This window comes from Prionailurus bengalensis, chromosome A2 (assembly GCF_016509475.1).
Source record: "Prionailurus bengalensis isolate Pbe53 chromosome A2, Fcat_Pben_1.1_paternal_pri, whole genome shotgun sequence".
NCBI lineage: Eukaryota > Metazoa > Chordata > Mammalia > Carnivora > Felidae > Prionailurus > Prionailurus bengalensis.
This window is the reverse complement of record NC_057348.1, coordinates 139,626,449-139,650,904: the sequence shown is the minus strand read 5'-3', so window position 1 is coordinate 139,650,904 and position 24,456 is coordinate 139,626,449. Positions and strand designations below refer to the sequence as shown.

The window sequence follows — 24,456 nt, the reverse complement described above, 5'->3', positions numbered from 1 at the left end:
TAATAGTAATAAAAAATAAAACTGGAGGAGACTTCACAAAGAAGATCAAAAACTGAACCAAAGACCCGGAAGGAATGTGTGCCATGCACTAGAACACATGCACGGAAAGGGCAGCACGTGCAGAGGAGAGCCACCAGGTTAGTAAGGGGGCCTGTCATCTGAAGAATGTTTAACCTCACAGCTTGAAGACCGGGTTAACTGCCATTAAAAAGCTTGAGGAATGGCCTTTGGAAGAACAGAGGTTGTCTTTGCGATGACATGAGGTAAAAGTCTGTGAGAGAATGACAGCCGTAAGGAAAGTGTTGCCACCGGGAAACAACCTTCCTGTCCTTGGTCCTGTTCTAGACAGATTATGGCAGCAGAGAGTTTCTCTTCCCTAAAGGAATTGGTGGTTGTTTAGATATCATTTTAATGGTGGTGGTGAGGGAATCCATGTTTTGAAAGGACTCTGGGATTTGTACCCTTGAAGTCCCTTACTATCCTGAAAGCCAAATTCTGGGATTAAATACCAACAATGTTATTTCATGCACAGTAGCCATCTTGTGGAAAAACAAATAACTGCAAGGTATAAACCACAAAAATTCAAGTATTTACTGAGCCCAATTGTATGCCAGAGAGATGGTAGTTCAACCAGTTTTGGGTTCATTTTCTTTACCATAGCAGAATGTTTGCTTTGAAGATTGACTTCCTTTCCAGAAATATTTTTCATTTTCATTTTGAAACTTCATTTCTCTGCTGTAGGCTCCTGGCTTATCAAGAGTAAATAACTTGGTATCCTTAAGATTCATGTTTTAGAAACCTAGAATATGAAAGGGTAGTAGCTCATTCTCTGGTATCCTGATAGTATCGTAGAAAAAAAAATGTTTTGGTTTTTTAGAAATGGTCTTTCTCAATTTCGGTGTCAACGTTAGTATATCACCTGTCTTCTCAAAAGTTTCCTGAGATATTGTATCTGCAGCAAAGGAACGAGTATTTGTTTTCCAATCCATCATGGATTATTTTGTAAAATAAAACCCATGTGTTTTATTTCCTCTGAAAATGTATAACAGAAGTAATTTGGATTGATGAAGGGATGGATGGATATGTGAAAGAAACACTAGAGTAAAATGTCATTTGTAGAATCTAGGCTGGGAGGTATATGTCAGAACAAAGGCAGTTGTTAGGAGTTTTAGCTTCTGATCTCTTCACATTTGATAAAGGAATGAAGATTGGTTAAATGAGTGATTTTTCAGACCACCAAAAGCTTTTTTTTTTTTTCTTTTCCAATTTTTACGTTTGGACACTTCCATAGCAAAATGGTGATTAAAACTCTGCTTTTGGATGTCATGGCATTGTCACATCACTGCAAGTTTCTAAAACGTCTCTGTACTCTGTCCTTGATGGACAGATGATGATAATTTGAGAGTTGGCGTTGGTCCACGGATCACACTTCCCATAACACTGATGAAACTGACACATTACTATATTCTGTAATAAAAGAAAGCATATTGAAGAAGGCCGTTACCCCTATTCCACCAGCGAGGAAACTGACCCAGAACGTTGCATGTTCTCAGCTTGTGTCACACCTGGAACACCCAGGGCTGATTCCCTTTTTGTTACATTATTTTCCAGCCGACAAAAGGAGAGTGACACAGAAATGGAGGATGAGGTGAACAGAATTAGAGAATTGATGCTGGACTATTGTAGAAGAAGAGGACTGAGCACGTTTTTTGTTCCATACAATAAAGGATTTATTGAACGTTAGATACTATGAGACTCCAAAAGTAATCCACTGTTCAGTATTTTTTTTTTCTGTATCATAATCATGAGGGGGGGGGGGATATCTTTGTAAAACAGAACAAAGTAGCTCAACCCAGAAACTTAACAGTTTCTATGGTACCATGAAACATTGAAACAAGAGCGAGGAGATGGGTGCAGAGAGGGTGGCATCTTCTTTCACTCTATGTGTTTGTATAGAAAAATACTGTAGAAATTCACATTTTCTATGTCATGGCTTGCTTTTCCATTGCGAACATGAGGTTTTTTTTTCTTTGAACCCTAAACCATCCCAGTCTGGAGATTGGAATCCCAGCTAGTACCCAGTGATTTTGGTTCTGTGTGTATGGAACTTAAAGTGAGTGGGTTGGTGACTTTTTTCAGCTTCAGCCTCTCTAGTTACAGGGTTAAGGAAAGTTTGCCATTGGTTTAAGGAAGTTTAAAGGACATTCTTAAGCTGAAAAATACTTGTAAAGAAAACTGAAGGATCTGCTATTGGTTGATATTACAAGAAAAACTTTATAAAAACTTTGTAATGTTGACAATAGAAATAGCATGTATATGTTTTTCCAAAAAGCTTCGTATTTTTCCCATCACCTTTATGTTCATCTGGATATAAGTTCCCCTCAATCGAACTATAGGACAATGCAAGAAGACTTTAGTAGTTTAGGGGGTTCAGATTTGCTCTAAGGGCTTAGGTGAGTTATAACAAAAGGGTCATTTGAGAATACCTGCTTTCTAGTTTAAGGATAGAGGTTTAAAGGTATCACCCAATTTTTCAAATAAGAGATGGTTTGCTATCATTGTTAAGTTATATTTTCACATTTGATAAGGGATTGGGATTGGTTAAATTAGTGGTTTCCAAACTGTTGGAATTCAAACAAAAGAAAAACCCCCCGAGGTCAACTACAGCTTTTTTTATTATTTTTGTCAAGAAGGATCATTAACCACAACAAAAAATTGATTCACAATTTACTGTTAATAACATTGTATTACAAGTAAGTGACTTGTACCTATGATTTCTATCAAAATATTGGAGTGAATGTAGCTTTACTAAAATTACTTTGCAATCTACATTTCTTTACATTGAATTAGGGAAAACTACATTCCAGGGTGGTCATAAAACCATCTTTTGGATTCAGTAACTTTCCCAAATTCCTTGCTCCTATGAGGACTCATGATTTCCTTTAAAATTTGAGTGTTGAATGATACCAGATCCTACAGAGGCCTTAAAGGTACAGCTCTAATGAAGTTCATAGTCTAAGCAGGGGAAAGATACAGGGATTGCTGTACAGAATTTGCTGCAGCGTGAGAACAGGTTAGGTTCCGTTCCTTAAGAGAGGATGGGGAAGCCCTAAGAAGGCTCACAATGAAGAGGCAGTATCAAGGCCGTGGGAAGCCTCACAAAGGAGGTGGACAGTAACAAGAGAAAATTCCGTACCTCCCAATTCTCTTCATCCACCCAATTCTGTAGCTCAGTTTCATAAACCATAAGTTGATCCCCAAATTTTATTATAGGGTGGGGGATGAGGAGGGATCTCAAGTGAGACCCTCAGAGCTTCAACTTTGACCCTTCGGCAGTCTGGATGTGTGACCTGGGGCATGTTTCTTTACCCCTCTGCTTTTTTTTTTTTTTTCCTTTTCTTTTTTACACCTTTAAAGTAGAGGCTAGCATGTACTTTGTGTTGTGAAGGTTAGTATATCTAAAACCCTAGAATGTGTTCTAACTATTTTCAAAATGCTTTTTTAATCATGTGACTCCCAGACTTAAATGTTCGGAAGGCGTTCTGTGTTCTCTTGGGATAAAGACCAGGTACCTTCCAGGGCTTTAGGAAGCCTATCCCTCCTCTCTGGCCTCTTCTCATTCACTAGATGCCCTGTCCCTTCACTGATTCTAAGGAGCCTTTTCAAACCCACTTAGATCAGTTGTGTTCCCCCGTCTACTATCCCTTGGTCTCCCCTCTTTCCAAACAAATTCCTCTCCATTTTCATATCTCCAATCACCACCTCAGGGAATCTTCTGTGACCTCCTCAAATAGGTTCAGAACCTTGTTATAAACTCTCATGGCTCCAGAAATTCCCAGTGTTTTCACCTAGCTGCCATCATTTTGTTTGGTTTTCTCTAATGTAAGTTCTGTGAAGGCAGCAGACTCTTGCCTTTTTCTCAGTAGTACATTCCCAACATTGAGCACATTGCCCAGTAGTTAGTATGTTTTGATAAAATATTTATGGGAGAAATGGGTGAGGTATGGGGGAGGGAACTTGTAGAGGACTGTGCTAAACAAGTGTTCCCTTTATTAGAAAAGAAAATACATTCTTCCGACAGGTAGAAGAGAAGACTGTAAAGGAAGCTTGTGGGATACCCAGATGGATGAAGTGACTGGCACAGTACAGCCAGTAGGGAACCTATTGACTGGCTCTGGGCATGTGAAGTGACCTGATAGATGCTGGCGTTGATACTGGAAAACTAGAAATTGATACACAGTGGGACGAAATTCATCACTGTTAAGCTACATGAATTGATAACACCTGAAAAATAGGTTTTAAAAACAGTCACGGTTTCTCTGTGCACAGCCTCCATTATGGGAATTAGAAGTAGTTGCCATTAAGGAGAAAAGGGCGTCTCTTATAAGTGGGGCTCTTGTACTTTCTCCATGTTTTTCCTGGCTGGACACCTGCTGGCAGCTTTCCCAGGAACCATCTCATAGATAGCCACAATGATTTGGCACGCACATAATGTTTTTCTTGTCATTATACGATCCTTCTGAATCAGAGAAGCGATGCATGGATCAGATCAAAAGCAATGGCTGAACAATAAGTGCTTCTGTGGAAAAGTGTATTTGAAGTTTTATTTGGACAGCTGAGCAGACTTACCTTTTGCAGATAGAGCTTACTATTGTAGTCATCACATTTCAATTGTTATTCTCCATGACATGAAGGTATTCAGTGACTTCTTTGGTATATAAACTGAGCAGCTGAATGGAAAGGGTGGCTGTTGGTGGTGCTCAGCGGGCCCCCATACGTGGTATAACTTGTTAAAATGTGGAGAAGACGTGACTACACGGTATGTTCTGGTTTGATATGAGGTACCTGACTCCCACACTGAATTGGTAGGGTGTGTTCAGTGGCATTTTCACATAAAGGTCACTGATTGGTAATTCCCATAGTGTGGACCAGCACCCATCAGAATATATATGCCTATCAGGGGTGAACCCTTGATAGGAGTGGGGAAGTGAGAAGAGTAAGTAAAGGAATGTTGCTTTTGGATTCCATTGGTCTCTTCTCTCAATATGTGGCCTTAGGCCAGTCACTTAACTTCACAGTCTAGAACACTTAATCTGTAAAAGAGAAAGATAATAAAGGCCCAGGGAGGATGATTGTGGGGACAAAAGAAGATAATATGTAAAGAGCTCTAGGGAGACAGAATATCTGCTCATCAGTGGGTTTGCTGATATACCAAGTTCCCATCACTGCTTTAGCACCAATAATGACACACTATTCAATGTACCCCAGGCATAATTTTATGGAGGATCCTGGGGCTCTGACCAGAAAGCTGGCATGTGTGCACCCAAGGCTTGGAGGCCAGTTCCTAGAACCAGCCTCTTCATGTGGCAACCCTTTACCTGCCTTTAACTTGACAATTGTTACTGTGAAAGGTTAGAAGATTAAGATAGTTTATATCTAATGGGACTAAATCCATCATTGTTCCATAATTTATAACATCTGAAAAATCTTTTAAAACTATCTGTGATTACAGTAGATTGTCATTCAGACTTTTTAATTTTTTTTTTTTTTTTGAGATAGCGTGTGTGCACAAGCACCTGTGTGAGCAGGAGTGGGGCAGAGAGAAAGGGAGACACAGAATTTGAAGTGGGCTCCAGGCTCGGAGAGCTGTCAGCACAGGGCTCAAACTCGTGAACTGTGAGATCATGACCTGAGCCAAAGTCAGACACTTAACTGACTGAGCCACCCATGTGCCCCTAAAGTTTGAGAGAATGCATGCACACGCCAACAGGGCAGGAGGTGGAGAGTGAGAATCCCAGGCAGGCTCTACTGTCAGCCTGGAGCCCAACACAGGGCTCAAACTCATGAACTGTGAGATCATGACCTGAGCCAGAGTCAAAAGTCAGATGCTCAGCTGACTGAGCCACCCAGGTGCCTCTAGACATTGTTTTTAAACAGTGTTTTTAAAGTTTTGTTTTTTTTAATGTTTATTTTTGAGAGAGACAGAGACAGAATGCAAGTGAGTTGGGGCAAAGAGAGAGAGAGGGAGGCACAGAATCCGAAGCAAGCTCCAGGCTCCAAGCTGTCAGCACAGAGCCCAACACGGGGCTCGAACTCACAAGCTGTGCGATCATGAACTGAGCTGAAGTCGGATGCTTAACAGGTGCCCCTAAACAGTGTTTTAAACATTTTAAACAGAGATGTTTTTCTGTCCCATTCATGTGGACAAGCTCCATATTTTAAGTTAAGCATATAATTGAAAATTACTAAACCTTAGTGGTTATTTAAGTTATGCAAGTGCATGGATGGGGAAATAATCATCCAAACCATCGTCATTTATTCATTTCATGGATATTTTCTAAGTGCATGCTCTGTACTTGGCCTGGTGGCAGGTGCTACAGATACAGTACTGAACGACACCATCTTTGGCTTTGGAACTTACTATTTACTGAGTTAAAGAATAAGATGACAATATAACCTTCCCTGAATTATCACAGTGACAAAGTGCTAAGTACTGTAAAGGAAAAAGGTGCTAGGATTACATGCAAACACCGCCAGATTGGGCTGATTCAAGGCGATTGGGGAAGGAATCAGTAAGGAAGGGTTAATTGTGCCAATATCCTGCTTTCTTGATGATTACAGCTTTGTAGTAGAGGCTAAAGTCTGGGATTGTGGTGCCTCACGCTTTGGTTGTCGTCTTCAATATTACTTTGGCTATTCGGGGTCTTTCATGGACAGGAAACCCATCAAGACTCTAGAGGAGAAAGCAGGAAAAAACCTCTCTGACCTCAGCCACAGCAACTTCTTACTTGACACATCTCCAAAAGCAAGGGAATTAAAAGCAAAAGTGAACTATTGGGACCTCACGAAGTTAAAAGCTTCTGCACTGCAAAGGAAACAATCAACAGAACTAAAAGGCAACCAATGGAATGGGAAAAGATATTTGCAAATGACATATCAGACAAAGGGCTAGTATCCAAAATCAATAAAGAACTCACCAAACTCCACACCCGAAAAACAAATAATCAAGTGAAGAAATGGGCAGCAAACATGAATAGACACTTCTCTAAAGAAGGCATACAGATGGCCAACAGGCACATGAAAAGATGCTCAACGTCGCTCCTCATTAGGGAAATACAAATCAAAACCACACTCAGATATTACCTCATGCCAGTCAGAGTGGCTAAAATGAACAAATCAGGAGACTATAGATGCTGGCGAGGATGTGGAGAAACAGGAACCCTCTTGCACTGTTGGTGGGAATGCAGACTGGTGAAGCCATCCTGGAAAACAGTGTGGAGGTTCCTCAAAAAATTAAAAATAGATCTACCCTATGACTCAGCAGTAGCACTGCTAGGAATTTACCCAAGGGAAACAGGAGTGCTGATGCATAGGGGCACTTGTACCCCAATGTTTATAGCAGCACTTTCAACAATAGCCAAATTATGGAAAGAGCCTAAATGTCCATCAACTGATGAATGGATAAAGAAATTGTGGTTTATACACACAATGGAATACTACGTGGCAATGAGAAAGAATGAAATCTTGCCATTTGCAGCAACATGGATGGAACTGGAGAGTGTTATGCTAAGTGAAATAAGTCATACAGAGAAGGACTAGATACCATATGTTTTCACTCTTATGTGGATCCTGAGAAACTGAACAGAAGACCGTGGGGGAGGGGAAGGGGGAAAAAAGAGGGAGGGAGCCAAACCATAAGAGACTCTTAAAATCTGGGAATATACTGAGGGTTGATGGGGAATGGGAGGGAGGGAAGGGTGGGTGATGGGCATTGAGGAGGGCATCTGTTGGGATGAGCACTGGGTGTTGTATGGAAACCAATTTGACAATAAATTTCATATTAAAAAAAGGGTTAATGGAGGGGGGATCTGAAGCATTACCAAGAGATAATTAGATGATGGTCAGATGGACAGTGTGAAGTTTTGGAGAGACCAGTGGGACTGGAGCATGGAGACTGAGCGAGCGAGCAAGAGACAGACAGAGAATATGCCTTGTAATGAAGCCAGAGTGGTAGTTTGGAGCCAGTGAAGAATTTGTAAGCTGGAGGAGGATTGAAATAACAGAATAAAAAAAATACTAGTTTGATGCCAGTGAAGGGAATAAGTTGAGAAAATGAGAATCATTTGGGTGGCTTTCAGGAAAACGGAGGTAGGAAAGCCAGTTCCAGGCACTCTGGGGTGCCTGGGTGGCTCAGGGAAGCGTCTGACTCTTGATTTCAGGTCAGGTCATGATCTCACGGTTGTGAGATGGAGCCTTGTGTTGGACTCTGGACTGAATGTGGGGTCTGCTTGGGATTCTCCTCCTTCTGCTCCTCCCCCACTTGTGCTCACTTGTGTGCTTTCAAAAAAACAAAAAGAACTTGCTTTTAGCTAGTTGAGACAGAGTGAGGTGCATAAACAACTTTTGTGGGCACAGGAAGAGGAAAAGAAGGATTTGAGAGGAATTTAGGGGGTGGGATCAGCAGGGTTTAGTGACAAGTTGTAGGGAAATAAACATGGAAGAGATGGAGGTTTTGAGAATGCTTTCCAGGTCTCAAGGCAGGAAGTAGGTATCTGATGTTCACTGAAGCAGATAGAGCAAACAATAGGGAAAGTTATGCATTCTGTTTGAGACTTGTCCCACTGGCACCCTAGACTTCATGTGTAAGGAGAGCTTTTGGTTGGTATTAGCTATGTCCGAAGCTTGAGTGATATTTGAAGAGTTTGGTGGATCCCGTTTTGTGATGGTGTCAGAATTGGGAGCATGTGCAAAGTGGACTACCCCAGACCTAACTGATACTGGTCAGCATGGGATCCCAGAGGAGGACACAGAAGGGAAAAGCAGCCATGGTATCATGGTAGGTCTTCCTTTCCATATGCCTGGGATCAGGGGAGGGCTGTCCCTTCCCCCTGCTTTCAGATCACAGCTTTTCCTTCCTCATGCAAAATCTCTCTTGCCTTCTGGAATGCATTCCTTTCCACTAGACCACAAATCTTTCAGCTTTTTAGTGTTTATTCATTTCATGGCTCCTCTCACACAGACATCCATATCTCAGGAAATCTGTGAGCTGGATGCCTATGTAATCCTCTTCTTTAGCTTTAGAGTGTTCAATGTCCGTAGATAGTACTTTTTTCAACAAATCTTTATTGAGCTCCTATTATGGGACAGGCTCTGTATCAGGCCCTGGATTCACCAGCAAACAAAACCAAGTGTCTATGTACTAAGAAGAAAACTAGAGCAAGATAGGAGGGTGAGAATGACAAAAGGGGGCCGAGAGGGCAGTTCTTCTCAGAAAGTGATATAACGGAGACCCAAATGAAGTTAATATAGTAACCCATGTGGGTATATTTGCTGTCTAACAAATCATCTTAAAATTTAGCAGCTTAAAGTGATAAATGTGTACATATCATTTCACAATACCCCAGTGTAAGGAATCAGGGTGTAGCTTAGCTGATGTTTCTGTCTGGGGTCTCTCGTGAAGTTGCAATCCAGCTGTCGGCTGAGACAGCCATTATCTCATGGCTCAATTGGGACTAAAGAATTTGCTGTCCAGAACACTTGTGTGGTTCTTGGTGACCTAGTTCACTGAGGGCCTCCTTTCTTTGCCTCCTAGCAGCTTGCTTCCCCAGCTCAAATGTTGGGAGAGAGGGACAGTATGCCATGGTCTTCTGTCAACAGATCTCAGAAGTGACAGACCATCATTATTTTCTGTCATCCATACCTTAAACTGCCTCTTTACTGACTTGTTTGTCTCCCTCATTGCCTAACTGCAATTTCCCAGTCCAGCTTCTCCCTCTTTTCTCGTTTCCCTTTTTATTCATGCTTCCTAAAAGGAGAGTTTATATTTGCTGTCTTAAGTTTTACAACTTGTCCCCCCTTTCTCTCCTACACATTGGCTCCCTCTCTCTTCCACACCATGAACTCTTCTCTGTCAAAGGTGACCTCTGGTGATAAAGACTCTTCTTAATTAAAAAATCTAGTCTAAATTTAGTTGCCTTCTCTTGTGGCATTTAATCCTTTTTCTCTTGAGATGATCTCCCCTCTGGATAGCAAATAGATCATATCTTGCCTTTTCCTTCTCTGACGCTGCCCCCTTTCTTGGATCCAGTTCTTTTCCCAACTGTTTAAATGTAGGTATTTAAGAGTTTTTTCTTCACTTTTTGTATGATTTTCACCTTTATTTTTTTTTATGAAATTTATTGACAAATTGGTTTCCATACAACACCCAGTGCTCATCCCAACAGGTGCCCTCCTCGATACCCATCACCCACCCTCCCCTCCCTCCCACCCCCCATCAACCCTCAGTTTGTTCTCAGTTTTTAAGAGTCTCTTATGCTTTGGCTCTCTCCCACTCTAACCTCTTTTTTTTTTTTTTTCTTTCCCCTCCCCCATGGGTTCCTGTTAAGTTTCTCAGGATCCACATAAGGTTTCACTTTTTGTTTTTAGTTTACTTTGTCTTCAAAGCTGACTTCTGCCAAAACTAAAATAATCCATGACCCCTCCTGACACCACCGCCATATACAAACACTACACACACACACACACACACATGTTGTTCCATCTGTATTCTTTCACTCTTTATTTTTGGTTAATGGAATCCAGGCACCCTCTAGAACTTTTCCTGCCTTTCCAAATTCTATAATTCGTAACACATGTTAATTCTGTCTTTTAACTCCTTGCCTCTCCCTAGTTCTCTAGTTAATGACCTTTGCCCTAGATCAAGCCCTTCCTGTTTTCACCTGGTCTACTGTACTTGTATGGTAACTGATTACCTGATCTCTGTTCTGTTCCATCGTCATGTCTTTGATGCTGCTACCAGTTGTTAGCGTAACTCCTGCTTGTCAACATTTCAATACCTGGGTTGCCCGGCCATCATTGGCTCTCTGTCCTCAGAGCCCAGGTCCCTTGCTTGGCGCACAGTGCATTTTGCCATCTGGTCTCTGTTGGTCTGCTTGGCACAACTTTGGCTCCCCTTACCCTTACATTTATTTAATGCTTCTGCAGTATGAAAATTCTGACGTTACCCTCAGAAGACCATGGTGTCTTATGCCTTTATGCTTTCATTTCTTTTGTTTTCCTGAAATGTATTTTATTCTCCCTTTTCTCCTTTAACCCACAGGTCAAATTACAGGTTCCTGTCTTTGTTTTGTGCCGCCTTTGTCCTCAACCTTGTCCCCAGACAATGGAGTTCCTTTCCTTTTCTCCCCCCTACCTCCTGCCCCCTTGCATAGGCTGCAGTTCTTGCTTTTATTTGATTATTTATCCTGTCTCTCTCTGGTTGTGTGAGCTTTGAGGGCAGGGTCTCTGGCCCATTCACTCTTGTGTCCCCTCAGTACTTAGCAAAATGCCTCACAGGTGGTTATCTAGTAAATATGTATAAATAACACATATTTTGACTGAGTTAGTATGGCTTCACCTATGGTTTTATAGGGTAGTTAAGACTCCAGAGACTCCTTATTATCCTTGCTTCAAAAACATTGTCGTGTTCCTTGGTAGAATTTAGCACTGTGTTAGGCAGGAGAAGTTGAGAAAACATAAAATGCCTGCCAACTTAAAGTATCAAATACCAAGTAATTAAAAGCTCTTCTGAAGCCAGTCCTAAGGTATTTATTTTGCACATTAAAAATATCTTGCTGTTTCCAGCTATACACACAGCTACCAAATTTTTAAAAGTTGTTTGTCTCAACTCCAAATAATCTCCCATAGAAATAATGTTACTTACAGCATTTCAGTATTTCTAGATCAGGGTGCAGTCTGGAGACAGCGCACAATTGAGCAGGGACAATTAAATCAATGAGAGATTGGTTACCATGGGTAAGGAAAGCTGAAAAATATGGGGGCACAGCACCTGGGGAAGGAACAAATCTGGGAAGGGTTCCACTCCCTGCCTCTCAAAGGCTGGGATCCGGTCCTTGTTGGAGATGATGGGGCATGTCCTACTGCATGGCAGAGACATTTCACTGAAGCACCACACTAGTGGGGCTCAGGGGTGGGAGGGGGTCTGCCTTCTGAGGTGCTGCACTGCAGAACTCACTGGAAATCTGCCAGTGGGGGTGGTGCACTGGGAAGTCACACTCAGGCCTGGGGAGAAGATGTCCAGGGGTTGGTACCACATGCCTCCAGGTATGAGAAGAGAACCAGAAGGAAGAGCCCTCTTCCTCCAGTGTCCCTCCAACACCCTGTAAAGTGGTGCTAGCTGACACAGGCAGGGTACCGGAAGGGTAGCACAGAAAAGCAATAAATTGACTGACCACTGAGCTTATCTATGTCCCCATTTAACAATATACCTGTATCACAGGAGTTAGAAAAAATACATAAATGTAATTTATCTTGAATTCTAGTGCCTAGTGAGAGTTGTGCAGTTAGATGATTAGAAAGGAGATGAAGGCACTCCCATGTGTATCGAAGTTGTTAATGGTATTCTTGGACAAGGTACATCATTAAATGTCTTCATTTTCATTGATCTGCGTAAAATAAAGGCATTATTGTTACACCTGTCACTTAAGAATTAGTTGCAGCTTAGAAACCTAGAAAATAAGAGTATTTTATGTAATAACTGAGCCACAGCTGGTAAAGAGGAAGCGTTGTGTGTAGGTCTTAAATGTTTGCTTAATACAGAGTTTACAACCCCTATTTCAGTACATTAGTGGACCAAAATGTTTGAAGAATCAGGAATCTTTTGGCCAGTGAGCAAAGATAGGAATACATATTTTGTGTGAATGACTTTAAAAGGAGAAAAATGTTGGAGAAAGGTTTGGAGTTAGGTGACAGTCAATGGAACTAGTGAGGTCAGTTTATATGGAATGTGTGTCCTGCTTACTGACATGCAGACAGACAAGAGCCTATCTAGTCTAAGTAGTGGGTTCATAACTTGGGGTGCCAGTTCTTTGGGTAAAAGTTAACAGGGATTTTTGTTTCATAAGCTTCACAGATGAAACTCTTGGGACTGCACTGAATAATCCTACATGCTCTTTGGGAAGAATTTGTCATTATAGGAAAAGAAGGAATAAAATCAGTCTTATCTGATTCATAGTGGATTCTTAGGACTATTGACGAGAAAATCAGTATTTGAATCTTGACTGATATTTGCTCATTTTGGGGTCTGTAACTTAGAAGAAAGGAGATGCTTAAGGCCAAGTGTGAGTTGTTGCACAGTAAGACCTTATTATCCATTTCTTCCTGTTTCATGAACATTCCTCTCCTTTTCTCTCTCTCCCTCTCTCTCCCACTCTCCCCCACTCTCCCCTTCCCCCTCATTGTCTTTGTATTTTATTTCTTAACCTGGTATTAGCAGACTGCTAGATGCTTCTTAGAGAATTTGCTTTTCTGTCATGCATTTTTACCAGCTATGAGACATGTGGGAGAAGTTGGTGGACTAGTCAAGTCAGGGTTGTGGAAGGTTATACCCTAACCCCCAGCTGTGGGACAGTTTTGTTTAACAGTTATACATGCTAAGTATTGATTTGGATACTAGACTTACCACGCTATTGGACTTAAGATCCTGACTCAAATAATTGGAACTCCTCTCCCCGCTAAAAACCTAGCCTAAACCCTTAAGTACAGATAAAAACGCTGAGTTGATGTCTCCAGTTACCTACTTAACTCTGAAAAAATTCAGTTGCAGAGATGCCTAGGGCCTTCCGGTAGAGGTGCATGTAGTTCGGGTTGGCTCATGTTATAGATTTCTCACCATTCATTACTGCCTCTTGTAAATGTTTCGTCATTTTAGAAGATTTGGGTCCTCCATTATGTTATTAGTTACCATGTGCTAGAAAACATTTTTAATCATTGTAGAATATTTGTCCTCATTCTGAATAGATGGCTAAAAGCAAGTGTTTTTGCCCAGTTGTAAATGGTTTTTTGGTTTGTTTTTTTGTGTCTTCTAGGTTTTTCTGAAGAGTGACCGAGTGGCAAGAATGGTTCAGAGTGGAGGATGTTCTGCTAATGACTTCAGAGAGGTGTTTAAGAAAAACATAGAAAAACGTGTGCGGAGTCTGCCAGAAATTGATGGCTTGAGCAAAGAGACAGTGCTCAGTTCATGGATAGCCAAATATGATGCCATTTACAGAGGTGAAGAGGACTTGTGCAAACAGCCCAACAGAATGGCCCTAAGTGCTGTGTCTGAACTTATTCTGAGCAAGGAACAACTCTATGAGATGTTCCAGCAGATTCTGGGTATTAAAAAACTAGAACACCAACTCCTTTATAATGCATGTCAGGTAAGTGGTCCATATTTCCTATTGCCCCGTCTCAGAAGGCACATCAAATGTTTAAAAACCTGTGAAAATGTATGTTTTATAATCAGTTGGCTGAAGAGTTGAGTGGAAATGAATTTTAGTAAATTGAGTAGTGGTATTTGAAAGAAACTTTGAAAGATGCATTTGATGGAGAACCTTTTATCCCGTGAGTAGTTGTTCCCATGCATCCTATTTGAGGACATCAGATTTTCACCTATTGGGTATATATAGGGCATGCCCCAAGTACAAAAGTGAAAATAATCTGTTATCTGAAAAAGTTGGGAGATTTAAAATAAACAGGTATTCCTGAGTGCAAAATAATTTTTTCATAAAGATATGCTGGTCTTTTGAGTTTTATGGAAGTAATTGAAATTTCAAACTTTTTTCTTTAACCCATCCAGATAGAAATGAAGATATTGCTGAACTATGTAATTAAGAGATGACCAAATTAAAAGTATTTTTTCTCTTCAGATGTTATTTGTAACCATACATAGGAAAAATGGAATAAAATATATACCGCACCTTTCATCTTTGGACCCTGTGATTTGTCTAATAATGTAGTCATTTCATATGTGCATTTTGTTTGCTTGTTTTAGTGGTATAAATTATTTAACTATGCTTTAAAATACAATTCACATTAACAAAATTCAGCATTTTGAAATTCGTGCATTCATGAAGAGTTGTACTGCTATAATCATACATTCACGTTTTTCATCTTTTCACAAATCTCAGTTTCTGTGTTCTGTGTGTATCATTTGCATTATGAACTTGTGGATCAATTCAAATGAATAAATTGACAGTTAATAGTAAAGCAATGTAGCATCTTAACTATGAACAATTTATGCATTCATAATTGTTTTTCACTGTTATCAAACCGGATGGTTATTTGATAATAGTGGAGGATGACAGTAAAACCAAAATCTGTTTTAAAAGATCTTTGTATTTTTAATGAAACAGTAGCCCACTTGTACAGTTAAATTGATGAGCGTGACTTAATGAAATCCATAATCACATATTTGGTAGATACTTATTGAGTTCGGTGTGGGAGAAACCAAGCTGAGCAAAAGAAAGTATTCTCCATATCTCCATATGTTGAAGTCTAATAGAGCAGATAGACCTCTAAAATGAATTATTACAAATGCATTGGAATTTATACTGGTGTTAGAGGGTCATAAAATTTCTGTGAACCTATCAGTTTATTTTTTTTAAATGATAACAGTGTTGTATCTTTTTATGTAAGTAATTCCTTTATAATTATATAAAAATCCCTCTATTTCTGATAATTTTCTTATTTTGAAGTCTGCTTTGCCTTAAACTAATAGGACTACTCCAGCTTTCTTTTGATTAGAGTTAGCGTGGTGGTCTTTCTCTGTTTACTGCTAACCAATCTGATTCCTTATGCTTAAAGTGGGGTTTTTTTGTAGACAGCATAAAATTGCCTCTTGGCTTTTTCTCTTTTAATCCAGTCAGACATTGTCTTTCAATGGATGTGTTTAGACTGTTCATGTTTCAAGTGATATTGTTTTCCATTCTGTTCCTTTGATCTATAGGTGTATTTTTGTGCCAGTACCATACTGTCTTGATGACTACAATTTTGTAATATAGCATGAAATCCACTTTTTTTCTTTTTCAGGATTGCTTTGGTCGTTTGGGGTCTTCTGTGGTCTCGTACAAATTTTAGGCTTGTTCTAGCTCTGTGAAAAATGCTGTTGGTATTTGGATAGGAATTGCATTAAATGTGTAGGTTGCTTTGGGTAGTATAGATAGTTCATGAGCATTGAATGCCCTTCCATTTCTTTGTATCCTCTTCAGTTTCTTTCACAGGTGTTTTAGTTTTCAGGGTACAGGTCTTTGACCTCTTTGGTTAGTTTATTCCTAGGTATCCTGTTGTTAGTACAATTGCAAGGGGACAACGACATTCAGAAGAGTGAAACTGGACCACTTTCTTACATTATGCACAAAATAAATTCAAAATGGATGAAAGACCTAAATATGAGACAGGAAACCATAAAATCCTAAAGGAGAACATAGGCAGCATCCTCTTTGATCTCAGCTGCAGCAACTTCTTACTAGACCTGTCACCGAAGGCGAGGGAAACAAAGGCAAACATGAATTATTGGGACTTCATCAAGATAAAAAGCTTCTGTACAGCGAAGGAAACAATACACCACTAAAAGGCAGTCTACAGAATGGGTGAAGATACTTGCAAACGACACATCTGATAGAGGGTTAGTGTCCAAAATCTATAAAGAACTTATTAAACTGAGGACCCAAAAAACAACCCAGTTAAGAAATGGACAGAAGACATGAACAGACACTTTTACAAAGAAAACATCCAGATTGCCTAAAGACAGATGAAAAGATGCTCATCATCACTCATCAGGGAAATAGAAATCAAACCCATGATGGAGTTTGATTTCTCACCCCTGTCAGAATGGCTATAAAATTAACAGCAGAGGAAACATCAGGTGTTGGCAAGAATGTGGAGAAAGGTGGGGGGGGGACCATTTTGCATTGTTTGTGGGAATGCAAAGTGGTACAGCCACTCTGGAGAACAATATGAGGTTTCTTAAAAAGTTAAAAACAGATCTACCCTACGATCCAGCACTGATAGGTATTTACCCAAAGGACACAAAAATACAGATTCAAAGGGGTACATGCACCTCAATGTTTATAGTAGCATTATCCGCAATAGCTGAGCTAAACTATGAAGAGAGCCCAAATGTCCATTGACTGATGAATGGATAAAGAAGATGTAGACATACACACACATGAACACATGCAATGAAATATTATTCAGCCATCAAAAAGGGCCTCAAGTGTAGTACAGTTGTCCCATGATAAAGAATTCCCAATTCCTGCTTACTATCCCTTAGGATGTCTGTCATTTATTTCGCTGACCTTTCTGTCCTTCATTTCCTTGATGTTATTATCACCCAGCACATTGTTACTATTATTGCTTTAAATAGCTAACGTTTGGGTATTGAGAATAAGAAAATAAGAAAAAGTTAAAAAAAATTATCCATTTTTACCTTCATTCATTCCTTCTCCTGACCCTCTTTCTTCATGCAGACGCAAGTTTCTGACTGGTGTCTTTTTCCTTATCTTTCTTCTCACATTTCTTGTAAGGGAGGACTATTGGTGATGAGTTCCTTCAGTTTTTGTGTGTGAGAACGTCTTTTTTTCCCTTCATGTTTAAAGGATAATTTCATTGGATATAGGATTATCAGCTAGTTCTTTTTTCTATTTCAACATTCTAAAGGTTTCACTTCACAAGTTTCTTGCTTGCATGCTTTCTGATGAGAAGTCTGAAGCTCTTCTGACTTGAGTGTTTTTTTCTTAGTTTCCTACAGTTTGAATATGATATGCCTAAGTATAGGCTTTATGATATTTCTCTTGCTTGGCATTCTCTGAGCTTTCTGGATCTGTGGGTTGGTGTTTGTCATTAAATTTGGAAAATTCTCGGCCATGATTACTTCAGATTTTCCTTCTGTCCCATTCTCCCCTTCTTCTGGAACTCTAGTTCTGTTTGTCACTCCTCTTTGATTATTGTTCTCCACAGTTTTTGGATATTCATTTTGTTTGGTTGGGTGTTTAAAATTTTTGAGTTTTTTTTCTCTTCGCTTTTGAGATTTGGAAATTTATGTTGACTTTTCTTCAAGTTTAGGGATTCTCTCAAAATCATCAGGTCTACTGATAAGCCCATCAAAGGCACTGTTCATTTCTGCTAATGTTCTTGATTGCTAGCATTTCCTTTTGAGTCTTTCTTGAGGGTTCTCATCTCCTTGTTTACATTACCCATCTATTCCTGAATGTTTCTAACTTTTTCCATTAGAGCCCTTAACATATTAACAATAGTTAAACTTTCTTAAAGTATAACATCTCTGTCACCTCTAAATCCAGTTGGAATGCTTCCCTTGTCTTTTCAGACTGTGTTTCCTTTTCTTTTTTGGCATGCTTTGTATTTTTTTGTTGAAAGCCAGACCTGTTGTATCAGATAATAAGAACTGAGATATATTTTCCTTTAGTGTGGGGGTTTATAGTAATCTGACTGGAAGTTAGGCTGTGTTTAATGTTCATTGTAACCATAGGTACAAGATTTGACTTTAGACTTCCCTAAGTATTTCTGTTCAGAAAGAGTCTGTCTTGCATCTCTGTTAGCTGTGGTACTCTGCTGTGACACTGGAGTGATGTTGGGGAGTAGGGACTGTTCTACAGTCTGACTGAATCTTGGACTTTTGGTGGGCCTAGGTCTCAGGGCTGTAACCTTCACAAGTGCTTCTGTCCCTTGTCTAAGAGTATCACTTCCCTCCCCAACATGTGCCTATTCCTTTTCTTGCCTAAAGCATCCCCAGTCTGTTTCCTTGAAGCCGTGTCTCCTGTTCCCTCAGATGTCCCCTCCCCCCTCCCCACCCTGTAGAAGACATCAGAAGGCTGCAGAGGGTATCCTTCTTTGTCTCCAGTTGGGATAATTTTTTCCTGTTTCCTTTTGGCAAAGTCCATCCCTCTTTGTTAGGTAGAAGAATCTGGGAGGTTTAACAGTGGCTTTTCTTCCCCTCTTCCTGCCAGGTCCACATGGGGATCTTTCTTAGATCCCTACCATGAGAACTTGGTGGGGTTACTGGAAGTAAAGGCCAGTAGATTGTGGGAGTCCCCTCTGACTGCAGCCCCAGGATTTTCTCACTCTCTTCACTCAGCTTTTAGTGATTTGTCCAGATTACTAGCCAAGTAAGTAGTCATACGCTTTATGGCCTCCATAGACTTCTGCTTTCTGTGTTGTGCCTCTCTGGTTTTGATTGTGTCTCTAGGTTTTGGGTTAGTGGTTTGCCCTGCAGCCATAGTTCTCTGAGAAGTCCAAAAAAAGTCCTTGATTTTCAGTTTATCCAGCTCTTAATTTTAAGAATGGCAGTGATGACTTCCATTCTCTACACATGTCCGAGGGGAAACTACAATTCCTTTTTTTGGCTCTGGGGTTTAAAATACTTTTGGATTATTTTTTGATTGACTTGAAAACAAATTACAAATAATACTCATACATAAAGGAAGAGTTTTACTTTGGAGTAACAATCATTTTATGAAATCAACAGTTATGAAAATAGAGGGTTAAGAAAACAGGAGAGATTTTTTTTTTTCTTTCTCTAGGGCATATGGATCTTCTATGTTCTTCCATTGTCTTTCAACAGAGGTTTAAAAAGAAAAGGTGATAGAAAACACAGATGATAGTCTATCCTTTACTAAGGAAAGGAATAGTCTGAGAAGAGGAATAGTGGAGCAGGGCTCAGGGGAGCGGAGAGAGGACCTGAAGCCAGCTGAGCTCTTGGAACCTGGCTCCAGGTATAGGTCAGTGAAATGTATTCCACTTTTTCTGGCATCTCAGAAAAGGCTTTAAAACTTACTAACTGTAACTCTTCTGTATTTGTTTACCCTTAGCTGGTCCCTTGTTTTTGCTGGTAGTGGTTCCCTAGGAAATCTCAAAGATGTGTGCTTGCTTCAGGGTCAGAAGCTCAGGATAGGGATCTGTTCTGTTAAGATGCGCATGATGGTGACAGCCAGTCTGTCCCTGGGACTTGAGAAAGAACAGGAATGTGAAGGGAACGGTGCCAGAACTGCAGCCTGATGCCAACGGGATCCTACCTGAAAGATACTGCATTTAAATGATAAAGCTAAGGATAATTGAAAGAAAAATTATTACATGTTAACAAAAAATAGAAAAGAATAAGAACAATCCATGTATTTCATAGATTAGCTATTGTGCTATTAAAGCTATCTGTCAGGGGCTCCTGGATGGCTCAGTTAAGCATCCAACTTCAGCTCAGGTCATGATCTCGTGGTTCGTGAGTTCGAGCCCTGCGTTGGGCTCTGTGCTGACAGCTCAGAGCCTGGAGCCTGCTTCGGAGTCTGTGTCACCCTCTCTCTCTGCCCCTCCCCCACTTGCTCTCCCTCAAAAATGAATAAATGCTAAAAAATGTCACATTTTGGATTCTTTGGTTTGAGAGTCATGTGTATTGCACATTTACAGAACCAAATATTAAAAAGAGCTCATTCTAAAATGAGCAACATAACAGTTTGAGAATCTGAATTTGTTAGCCATGATTTATTTGAATCAGACTATTAGAGGTGCAGTAAAGTAACAGGTCTGAAAGACAATCTGCTGGTGGAAAGTTTAATTTCAGAATAGTTTTAAGGAAACATAGTGAATTTCAGGTAAATATAGTTATACTTTTAGAGAAAACAGTTATTAAAGGTATATATTTTATAATCTCAAGTAAGAATTCTGTCACCTATTTTTTTTTATTAAAAAATCTTTTAATGTTTATTTTTGAGAGACAGTATGAGTGGGGAAGGGGCAGAGGAGGGAGACACAGAATCTGAAGCAGGCTCCATCCAGGCTGTGATCTGTCAGCACAGAGCCCAATGTGAGGCTTAAACTCCCCAGTCGCTGTGAGATCGTGTGACCTGAGCTGAAGCCAGACGCTTAACTGACTGAACCACCCAGGCACCCCATTTCATGTATTTTTAACGAAAATGTGGTTATTGAAATGGTACTAGTAATCAGCTTCCTTTGAAAAGAAGTAGGCTTATTAAACTTTATTTTAAAATATGACAGGATAATATATTACGTTCAAATCGATAGTCTGCATTATCATGTTTGGGGGGTGATGTGGGGGAGGAGAGATGCTGGCTCTTGTCTCGTGGAGTCGAAGAATGAATCTCACGGACAGCAGAGAGTGAGCAAAGTGATAGAGTTTAGCGAGGGCAAGTATAAAGCTCTCAAGAGTGAAAGGGGTTCTGACCGCATAGCCACCAAGGATTTTTGTCCCTTTTTATTGGGACCTTAACAGAAAGTTTGTGAGACTTGATGTGTGGCACTAGCCCAGGAGGGTCCAGAACACGTTTACCTTCTCTTCTTCCCCAAACTCTGCTGCCACTACTGCTTCCTCAGCCTCCCACTTGCAGCCGCATTCTGCCTCCCTGAAGTTCCCTGATCTTTCCCTGCCTAATGTTAGCCCTTTCCCTATTCAATGTTAGGAATATATGTAGTGAAAAAGTATGTGCCAAGCACTGTATTGAATGATAGGAACACAGAGACCAGACCTAGTTATAGCTAGATAAAAAGAAAAAAAAAAAAAAAAAAAAGACAGCCCTGTTGTAAATGCCGCAGTGATGTGGTGAGTTCCTGGCTCTGTGTTCTTGAGATTGAAAAAAATACAGTATTGGAGGAGTGTCATGAAGATACCAGAATAAGTTGCTAAAAAAGAATTATGCAAGGAGGGATGAGTAAGTGTAGAGTATCCAAAAAGGCATGGCATTAAGGGGAACTGCAAGTCTTTGTTGCTGCTGGAGTATAAGGAAGAGAGGGGCTGTGGTTTGAGAGGACATTAGCCGATGTAGGTAGGGGTGTTGCACACTGTGGAGAACAATCCAACCCTAGATGACCAGAGTCGGTGTGGTGGGGTCATAGTACTAAATCAACACTAGTTCTTTTACTTCTTGATTTGTATTTTAAGAGAATTAGTAAGGGAGTTTTACAGCTATCCAAATCCTATCTTTTCTGCCTAAGGCAACCTTCATTAATCTTGCATAATCCCATTACATTAACTGAAGAAAGTGATTCATCCATAGGATCCAAGGGTCAAAGCAAAGTTGAGTGAAATCTTCCTCTCTAAATATTCCTCTGCCCCAGATCTCTTATATTCTGAAGACTGCAAGAACTCTAAGTGATACTACAGAACTGTTGTAAATTTTAAGGGACAAGTGGGAATGATTCACAAATGGTTAGAAAGTAGCATTCAGGTCTATGATACCTTTTCTCTGGGATTTTAGCTTTGGAGTTGAAGCACTTGAGTTTAAGAGTTTCAAGGAAATGGGCAAATCTAGGCAGTTGCAAGGTTCTTTGCTCCTCTCATTGTGAGAGTCTTGCCTTGGAAGACCTGCATTCAGAATGTCAACTGCAAATGGAAGAGCGAGGAGTGTGAATACTCCGAGGAAATTGGTATCTGCCTTGCACCACTACCCTCTTTTCTTCTCCACTAGTGCTGTGTGATTTGATAATACTTCTTGTTTAATATAATTTGTCTGCTTTGGCAAAAATAAAAGCACACCCTACAGAGGCAGTTACATTTGATAACAAAAATCATTTTCAAAATTAGAAAATAAAGCTGTAGAAATGACCATTTGCAGGGTGTATCTTTCAAATCCTCAAAATGCTTGAGGAAAATGTTGAAATAAATGTCATTAAATGGCAGTTATGTTCTAGGATGCCTCAAGAAGCTTAAGACTTTAAAAATGAGTTGATTTTATAGTCTCTGATTTTTCAAATTCTGTAATTATAATTGGAATGGCCATAATATTTATGTACATGTTCACTTTTTAAAATGAAGGTGTCATGATATGAATTAGAGGACTCTGATTTCATTTCAATGAATTTGAATATCTGATTAACATTAAATCAGTTTTCTCTCTAAAAATTAAAAATTTTAATTGTGAATACATTTCTAATATATTAAACCAAATTTTAGGTTTTATCAATAAGTTTTGCTTCATTCAACTGTGCATTATTTTGTTTTTTTTTTTTTTACCTTTGGCCCATCTGTAAGAGAACTACATAAGAATATGCCTAAATAAGATTTCTCCCAAAAATGTTTTACTTTGCTTTTTCCCAAATCTCACTAGATACCAAATATAGGCTACCTTCAGACATTCCTTGCATTTATTTTAGGGTTTTCTTTACCCAGATCTAGCCTATACAAATTAAGATATTAACTTTTCCACTTTTTAAATAAGCGAGTACAAATCTTCAGAGATCAGGCATCTTTGTAGTAGTAATAGTTGAGCCAGGGTGGAGGTGTATTTTTGCTAATATATTTCAAGACCTGTTCTCAACTCTTCATAAAAAAGGATCATATGCATATACTGTTTCAAGTATAATAAGCAATTGTATCTTTTTCATGATTGTTCATGAAAATATTCTATGGAAATTAAAATGAGGTATCTACAAATGTCAGGGAGAATGCAAAAATGACAGAATTTGATTTTTTCAAGGTATCTGCATATGGTCAGGGGACAGATCTATAAAGAAAACGTAATGGTATAGTTAAAAAGTGTGATCCTGAGGCTATGTATACTGCACAACGTGGGCATGTGTGTGACTGTATTTTAATTTGACATGGGTTAATTGGCACAGCTTTCTCTAGTTCTCCATCCTGGCTGCACATTAGAATGATCTAAGGAGCTTTAAAAACCACTCAATGCCTCAGCCCCACCTCAGACTAAGTGAAACAAACCATAGAAATGGGGCCTGCTGTCTGGTTTTAAAAAGCCTTCTACATTACGCTGATGAAGATGCCCAGTACGGTTGGGGACCCCTGGCCTGACTGCCCATCGAGGACTTAATGCCATGGTGAGCTCAAACCATAGAAACAGCTTGAGAACTGTCTGAGAACAGTCTACCGTTGTGCTCCGCAAGAGGAGTGTTTGGGCAGTGTGGAAAACCTATTTTCCTTTGTAGCTTTAATGAAGGTTCTAAGAAGGCACAAATTCCTGAATTTTAGAAGATGGGTAGAAATTTGACCGACAGGTAGGTGGAAAATAACATTTACAAAGGCACAAGGAGAGTGAAAAGGCTTGGAATTTGCTAGGAAGGTATGTTGTGTGTATTGCTGGAGTAGAGGACATGAGGCTAAAAAGGACTTGGATATTAAGGGTCTTTAACTGGTAGCTGGAAGACCTTAGACTTTATTATGGGCTGGTAACAGAGCTAGGCTGGAAGAAAAGAAATGACAGGAGCAAGGTGGGATTCTGCAAAGCTTTTTCTCCGTGGCCTAAAAAATAGATTGCCAGTGGTCAATATCGTGCCTCACCCAACCTGTGGGCATATTGCAGCATTATTAAAACAGAAGTGGGTAGGGGCTCCTGGGTGGCTCAGTCTGTTGAGTGTCCAACTTCGGCTCGGGTCATGATCTCACAGTTGGTGAATTCGAGCCCCGTGTCAGGCTCTGTGCTGACAGCCTGGAGCCTGCTTCGGACTCTCTCTCTGTCTCTCTGTCTGCTCCTCCCCTGCTCACATGCTGTCTCTCTCTCAAAAATAAATAAAGATTAAAAAAAATTTCAAAAAACAAAAAAACAGAAGTGGGTCAGGGACCTACGTGTTAATCCTTCAAGTAATCTCCATGCTCTGCTCCTTGCCCTGCTGTGGTCCTGTTTTATCTCTCTGTTGCTTGTGAAGTTCCTAGACTACTGG

General features: G+C 40.0%; 1 protein-coding gene across 19 annotated transcripts in view; it reads left to right on the top strand.

Moving 5' to 3' along the window:
- The window catches only part of CADPS2 (calcium dependent secretion activator 2), a 540,583-nt gene that overhangs the window by 172,134 nt on the left and 343,993 nt on the right, over positions 1 to 24,456 (top strand). For all 19 annotated transcript variants that reach the window (XM_043589377.1, XM_043589375.1, XM_043589367.1 and 16 more), the window contains exon 3: positions 13,866 to 14,198. In XM_043589377.1, the coding sequence (XP_043445312.1) occupies positions 13,866 to 14,198 (333 nt within the window). The remainder of the gene's footprint in view (positions 1 to 13,865; positions 14,199 to 24,456) is intronic.